This window comes from Seriola aureovittata, chromosome 9 (genome assembly GCF_021018895.1).
Source record: "Seriola aureovittata isolate HTS-2021-v1 ecotype China chromosome 9, ASM2101889v1, whole genome shotgun sequence".
In the NCBI taxonomy this organism is placed as follows: Eukaryota; Metazoa; Chordata; class Actinopteri; order Carangiformes; family Carangidae; genus Seriola; species Seriola aureovittata.
Window position 1 is genome coordinate 3,368,772 of NC_079372.1, and position 7,883 is coordinate 3,376,654.

At 41.8% G+C, this 7,883-nt stretch overlaps 1 protein-coding gene across 1 annotated transcript; it reads right to left on the reverse strand.

Moving 5' to 3' along the window:
- Positions 1–39: 39 nt before the first annotated feature.
- On the reverse strand, positions 40–7,613 carry pgd (phosphogluconate dehydrogenase). Its single transcript, XM_056384847.1, has 13 exons — positions 7,461–7,613; positions 6,961–7,036; positions 6,018–6,197; positions 5,866–5,931; positions 5,659–5,777; positions 5,498–5,567; positions 5,244–5,378; positions 4,861–5,050; positions 3,577–3,707; positions 2,497–2,630; positions 1,787–1,886; positions 1,074–1,196; positions 40–580 (listed from the first exon to the last, which is right to left on the reverse strand). The coding sequence occupies exons 1-13, from the start codon at positions 7,466–7,468 to the stop codon at positions 461–463; spliced, it is 1,452 nt and encodes a 483-aa protein (XP_056240822.1). The 5' UTR covers positions 7,469–7,613; the 3' UTR covers positions 40–460.
- Between the last annotated feature and the right edge of the window lie 270 nt (positions 7,614–7,883).

Consider the following 7,883-nt stretch of genomic DNA (forward strand, 5'->3'; position numbering starts at 1 on the left):
TGTTTACAGAAGCCAGAGAGTAAGGACCATACAAGCTAATTATAAAGGGATTGAAATCTTTATTTAGCCTAATACAGTACAGTGCAACGGTTCACCTTAATCCAGTGTTAACACCGTGAACCTTGGGCCCGACATGACTGGTGAACATTAGCCTGATAGCCAGCATGATATCCAGTATTAAGACAGAGTAAACACTTTGTTGCGCCCCCTCTTGTGACTGTGGTAAGAGTCACTAAACACACAAGGAGAATTTACACCACACGCAACCTATGATTCCACTTCCTGATAAATAAAACTGCAAAATGCCTTTTGAAGGAGTAAAAGGATGGATGAAGGACACTGTTGGGGTGTGGTTGTATGGTTAAAAGATGGAATGTGTAACATGTCTTCTCTCACAGCTAACTTCCCCTCATCCTCTGCGTTTCTTCTTATGTGTTTTTGAGTGAGGTGAGGATGATCCTTAAGCATTGTAGGACGAAGAGGAGACGTTTCCACCGTGGCCCGTCCAGTTGGTGTGGATGAACTGACCGGGTTTTGACAGCAGTTCATATGTGTGAGCTCCAAAGTAATCCCTCTGGGCCTGAAGGGAAAAAACAAACAAACATGTAAACATCCTCTGATACCCACAAAGAGACAAGCTTTGCTTCCAAATAGAAGTAAAACTGACGACTAATTTAATTAGAGTTTAATTAAATAAAATTTAATTTAAAATATAATTTTAATTCAAAATACAATTGCTTGTTTTGTTCAACAGATAGATATTGGTATAAACAACATGAAACCAGCAAATCCTCATATTTAAATCAGTTATTTAAACCAGTAACGTTTTGCATTTTTGCTTGCTAAATGATCAGCATTGACTAACTCTTTCAGCTCTGTGTTTATATGCTGACAAATATTCAAAAACTGTGTCCAAGGGCAGAGGAGTAGAGTATTACAGACAAACACAGTCCACTGTCAGGGTCTTTAAGCCCAACACAAATACACGCCAGGTGCACGTGGTCTCTTTAATCTGATACACGCCCACACTCGGCCATATGTTCAGCGGACTTGAGCTTCCACTGTGGTCTTACCTGGAGGAGGTTGGCTGGAAGCTTCTCGTGCCTGTAGCCATCATAGAAGGACAGAGCGGTGGTGAAACAGGGCATGGGGATGCCATGCTGGACTCCAGTGCTGACTGTTCTGCGCCATGACGCCTAAAGAAAGACATCAAAGAGGTTACCAACTTCATTATGTTTCTGAGCCGGTTTCATTTGGTGGTGGTGTGAATCTGTTCATGAACAAGAGAACTTAACAACGCCCCTCAGTTCTTAGCAACCAAGGGCCAACTTGAGCCCTTTCCAAATCAGCTTCCGTCTAACCTGGGCAGAGTCCCATTCTACTGCTGCTGATCTCAGGTGTGTGTGACAGTATGTCTAATACCAGCTGGATCTGAGTGGATCTCTGATGACGTGCTACATCTTTGTGTTAATACCCCCTGTCACCCACCCACACACACACACAGGCGCAACAAAGACTTCAATCACAAACTCTGAGTCTCAGAAGACAGTTTGGATGAATAATTTAAAATATGAATAAATCCATTGTGTCCTTTCCTCAACAATACAACATAAAAGGAAATCACTAGACTTGAAAACTGTATCTCAGACAACTGACGATTAAGTCAACAAGTGGTACTCTTGCTTCACTCCTTTCTTTTCTGAAAAGAGGAAATAACATGTTTTGCATGTCTTTGTCAATATGGCTATTGCAGGTTGTTTTTTGGCCACTTCCTCCTTCCTCATACCTGACAGTCCTGCACAGCATTATTGAAGAAGTTGTCAAGCAGCAAATTCTGCAGCTCAGCGTCTCTGTCAAACGCCTCTTTAATTTTAGCCAGGAAGACACTGGTGGGAAGGAGAGAGAGAGAGAGAAGTGTGAGCAAACAGTGGCAACAGAGAAACAACTGATTAACTCTTAGACTGCATTAAAATATATATCCCCACATAACTGTAATTGAACTTCAAATGCCCCTTGAAAATTCTTTTCCTACAGACTGGCTGGTAGCTACACACTGCAAGTTATACTCAGTGTTATGTTTGATTTAGGTTTATGCAATGTCTTTGCTAGATTACACAAAACAAAAAAGCAAACCAGTGTCACAACTATAATTTCCTCATTTTTCACCCAGTCTGATTTTTAAGGGTCACATTTCTTTTATCTAGATCTTTTACTCCAGCATTACGACACAGGGCAGTGACAAAGAGTTAATTACTTCCTTTATGATTTTTCCTTTAAGGAATGAGGAAGATTTATCATTTCTCCTCAGCTATGTTTGTCCAGCAATTAATCCAAAGTGAATTATATCAACAAAAACCTTTGACTTTGAGAAGTTCTTCCTTCCCCTGCCTAACCACAGTTTTCACCACTGTGTGAAAGATCCCTGTTGACATTAAGTTGCACAAGGCAGCAGTGAGGCAAACCTCTGATCTGAAGACACAATGAGGTAAAATGTACCTTCGAATGATGCAGCCTCCTCTCCACATCAGAGCAATCCCACCGTAGTTGAGGGACCAGCTGAATTCTTTGGCAGCCTGCCGCAGCAGCATGAAGCCCTGCGCATAGGAAATGATCTTGGAAGCGTAGAGAGCCTGGAGAGAGAAACACGAATCAGTTCATCCTGATGTAATGCCATAATCTGAAATGAGTATAAGTAACAGCCAGAGAAGGAATATTTTATATTCAAGCAGCTAAGACTTGCAGGTCTGCAGAGTGTTTGCAGATGTTTGTGGGACCATCAACAGAGATCACACAGTCCCCTCAGCACAAACTCTAGTACTTGTGTCAGGATAACTACAATTTCAGTGCTGCTGCAAATGTTTAAAAATACTCAAAACCTTTGTTTCATAAATGTTGACTTTCAAGACTTTCATCAAATGTGTCTACAGGCCGAAATGCTGTTTGAGTATCACTTCCAAAGGTTGTGTAGATACTAACTAAGATGCAATTTGGCAATACAGCTGAACATTTTCTTCCACTAAAAGTATTGAACCGCTTTGCACCAAACTTGGTGGAACAGATTATTATCTGGATCAGCACTGAAATTGTACAAAGTCGTAGACGTCAACACATTAATATGGCTGATCTTTTACATCAAGATCCAAACATTATTTCCTGAGAAACTGGTGAAAAGGCAGAAAAATGCCCTATCTCGCAATGTTAAGGAAGGTAATAAAAAAAATTCCTGGATCTGCCCCTTTAATTGGAACAGCACCAAAATTGAATGGGTTCTTCATTGGCCTGTTCCCCATCCATCCACCAAGTTTGGTGCAAAGTGGTTCAATACTTTTTGTGTAATCCTGCTGCGAACAAACAAATTCTCCCAAATGTTTAAATACGAGTTACTTAGAAAAGCCTCTCAGTGACTGTGACACTGGACAACAGTTTTCCTGGGGAGACCTGGAATTTCAGTAATAATACATTTTTACATTGCATGTTTGCCATTGTAATGATACCAGTATAATCATATTTCAATCCATTAGCCTTTCTCTCACCAGATTCTATGCTTTGAACTGTTCCATATACTGTGTGTCCTACCTTTCTGATGTCCTCCAGGAAGGCCACCTTGTCACCGCTGAATTTGACCCCCTGTGGCCCTGAAAGACTGCGGCTGGCCTCCACTCTCTCATCCTTTAGAGAGGACAGGCATCTGGCAAAGACAGCTTCCCCTGAGACACAAAGGGAGGGAGGGAGGGAGGGAGGTGGGGGGGGCAGAGAGGGAAGATTAGCTCTCTGCATACAAAAACAGAAAGCAATCCAAACACAACACTAGGACTTTGCAAACACTCTATTTGATTTTCTAAAACCTCTCACAACTAATTATTACATAGATTCTGCTACTCGATGCCAGTCTCCAGCCACACTGCAGAAACTCTATGCTTAGCAGTAATAATAGTAGTAATAACACTGTGGTAATAGCAAGGTTTGCCAGTTGCCACTACATTGAAAAATAAATTAGGGCCTGTCAGTTGCAACATTAAAATATGAGAATTAGCTCACCGATTGTATCAAGATAAGAGGACAGAAAACTGTTGCGTAAGCATGACTTGCTAAAACTGCACAGCTAGGTGAAGCAACCCACAGGCAGAGAGAGAGTGTGACTGAGAGAAAATGTGCCCAGTGAACTATCCTGGTGAGGAATGTCATCCCTGCTGGGAACAGAAATCCACCGTGCAAACTATACTGGCCTGTCAGCCTGCTCTGCACCGACTGGTTCAGCTCTCATACAATGAGGCCTTTTGTATTCTATCACAAGAGGATCTCCAGCACTGACAGGGAACGAGCAAACAGATCATTTTAAAACATCTAATCTGAACAGCAGTGGGATTTAATGACAGGATACATTATTGGACTTTTACAGAAAGTCTGTCATAAACATTCTTTAATTTACAATTTGCACAGGTGTCTGTTCAGAGGAACTCTGCAGAGCTGATCTGATGATTGTGATTGATCCTGCATCCTGACCTCCATGGCTGTTTATGAAACAGACTGTCATACAGTCAGAGCAAGGACCAAAGCCAAATCCCGTTTATGTCACCTGAGATGAAGAAGCCACTAGAAAAGCCGTCAATCTTCTTAGGGGCAGCTGCATAATGACCCCACTCACTAGCCTTGCTGTGTGTTAGCTAACTGACAAAACTAAATGTTAGCCCAACACCTCTGATGATCTTCCCTGCTGCCCTTTAATATGTTGACACCATGTTGAAACCTTAACCTAACAGTGATGTAATAGCTTTTGCCATGTCATCATGACAAACACAATTTACTGAAAGCAGCAGAAGGAAGCCAGATATTTCCTCTTCTCCCTTTTTTCCCTCTTACCGATCAAAGTAACAGGCGTGCCGTACTCCAGGGCTGAAATGGCCGTCCACTTCCCTGTGCCTTTCTGTCCAGCACTGTCACGGATCTTGGGCAGCAGATGTGTACCATCAGAATCCCTGTATTTAAGGATGTTGGCTGTGATCTCGATCAGGAAGGAGTCTAACTCCGTCTTGTTCCAGCTGTCGAAAGCCTGAGTGTTTCAGCCACAGTGTGATAAGATGATATGATGAAATAAATTCAGACCCTTTTTTTTTTTTTTTAAACATTTGATTTTACAGAACTGGCACAACAATGGCACAAATGGCACAACAAATAATGGCACAACAAATAATGGCACAACAAATACATGTCAAGATTACATCATACAGGTATAACAAGCTCACCTTTGCCATCTCATCATGGTCCATACCCAGAACATCCTTCATCAGGTGATAGGCTTCACAGATCAACTGCATGTCACCGTACTCAATGCCATTATGGACCATTTTCACAAAATGTCCTGCACCCTCATCTCCAACCTGCAGAAGCAAACCAGTCAGAGTATTTGTGAGATGACGTCATGTAACAATAGCTTCTACATCCTTGCTAATCGAGTTAGTAGTAAGTATTATGTGCACTGAAAAAATCCTCCACTCACCCAGTCACAACAAGGTTCTCCTGTTCCAACCTTGGCAGCGATGCTCTGGAAGATGTCTTTTATGTGTGGCCTTAAAATGGAAGCAACAGCTAGTGTTTCAAATTTACAGACGTGGATAAATAAACCCTCCAGAGAGTCGAGTAGAGTTTGTGATGACTCACCAGGCCTCTTTATGTCCTCCTGGCATGAGTGAGGGTCCATAACGTGCCCCTTCCTCTCCACCACTGACTCCACTTCCGACAAACAGCAAGCCCTTCTCTTTCAGACTATTACACCGCCGCTGTACAGCAGAAACACACAAGAACTATGAGCATATACCCAGTTAAGTTTAAAAATTTTCTGCTAAGCAGTGATTAACATCTACTCACTGTTGTGTCTCTGTATTCAGAGTTGCCTCCGTCGATGATGATATCCCCGGCCTCAAGAAGAGGCACCTAAAGCAGAACAAACAATCCATTTAACTTGGCACGACTCAATTTAACAAAACTGATTTCAATGCAATCCAACACAAACTACCGACCAGCTTGTCGATGAAGTCGTCTACAGCCTGTCCAGCCTTGACCAGCAGGATGATCCTCCTGGGCTTCTTCAGCTTGGACACCATGTCCTCCAGAGACTCGGCTCCAATCACCTTGGAGCCTTTGGCCTCGTTCTTCAGGAAGTCGTGCACCTTGGACACGGTTCGGTTGTAGGCGCAGACCTGTAGGAGAGGTTGGGTGAGCACTGATTGACATAAAAGTGGATAGTGGAACAAGCTTGATTGGCCGCTGTTGTGGTGGAAGATCCTTTATTTAAGTAAAAGTACCAAAGCGTAACGTAAAAATACTCCATTACAAGTAAAAGTTCTGCATTCAAAATTCTACTCAAGTATTATCAGCAAACTTGAAGTTATCAAAGTAAAAGTACTCGTTCTTCAGAAAAATGGTCCCTCTGACTGATTTTTATAAAATTGTTGATACTAATGTACTAATATATAAGTACCATTTCACTGTTGTAGCTGCACAAGGTGGAGCTAGTTTTCAGTACTTTATTTACATAGTTTTATCCACTAGCTCCCAACATAAGGGTTGACCCCCTCCAAAGGATCACCAGATGAATCTGAGGGGTTGTGAGGTTATTAATGGGCAAGGAAAGAAGATAAAACTGTTCTGACTCACTGATCTGTTTTCTTGGATTTTGTGCTTAAACCTTACTTTTTAGTGAACTTTTTGGACAATTTGACCTTTTTGGGCCTCAAATAGTTACTGAAAGGAGAGCATGTGAAAATCTTAATCTGCAAAGCAACTGTTTACTACAAGTGTCAAATACATGCAGTAGAGTAGAGAGTACAATATTTCCCTCTGAAATGTATAATAAGTATGAAGTGGCATGGAATCGAAAAGTCCAGCAAAGTACAGGCACACAATTATTAAAAAGAACTACAAATACAATTATTACAATAAACACTTCAGTCATTATCTTACCACAAAGCCGTGATCATTCATGTTCATGATGATGTTCTGGCCCATGACAGCCAAACCAATCAGTGCAATGTCTGCTCTGTGAAAACAAGAGTATTAATCATATTTACTGTGAGGCTCTGGTGGGCATCTGGTCAGCATCTGGTCCACCAACATGAAAAACAACACTTCGCACTTTATAAATCCCCTAATATCTTCTTTACAGAGCAAGTTTATGTTTAGTGTATGTTTAGCAGCGAGGAAATGAATACATGGGCTAAAAGTCACAAACACTATGTCGGCTTTCCCGTTCAAATTCCACGTTAAATACCATGGCACACATATTTCTACTAAACATTCAAGCTGGTTGGCTAGCTAACAAGCTAACAGCTCCATTTACAAGCTTACTCTCAAGAAATTAAAAAAAAAAAAAAAGGCGACTACAAAGCGCACAATTATTTAACCCCGAGTATCAGCTGCAGCCTCTCCACTTTCCCTAGTCTAAAGAAGTAAAAGATCCTTACTTAGCCATTGTGCTCTGCGGTTAAAGTCACCGTGAAGTTAAAAGTGTCCAAATGACAGTCTAGCTCACACGGTGATACACTTCACTTCAGGTTTCCACTTCCTCGTTCTTATTTCAGCGTGACGGAGGCGAGGAGAGGGTCACGTACGCCCACCGAGTATATCCGCCAATCAGAGGACGTCCGACAAACTGAAGCGATGTTTGTAGCGATTTTGATTGGTCCAGAAGACTGAGCAGAGATATCGGTTCTTCTATTGGTCCTTTCGGCTGTCACTCATTATACGTCTGCGCACACCCACAACAGAACGATTGCCATTAATTTCAGGACACGTTTTATATGTTTAATAAATGCACTATCCATTACAATTGTCAAGGCTGGATTACACAAGATAGTCAAAGTAGTCAAAGTAGGCACACTGCCCCA

Coding starts and splice junctions, on each gene's coding strand:
- pgd (XM_056384847.1), bottom strand. Junction 6,198..6,960: donor TGAATGATCACGGCTTTGTG/GTAAGATAATGA, acceptor CCTCTCCTACAG/GTCTGCGCCTACAACCGAAC. Junction 5,568..5,658: donor GGAGGACATAAAGAGGCCTG/GTGAGTCATCAC, acceptor TTCCATTTTAAG/GCCACACATAAAAGACATCT.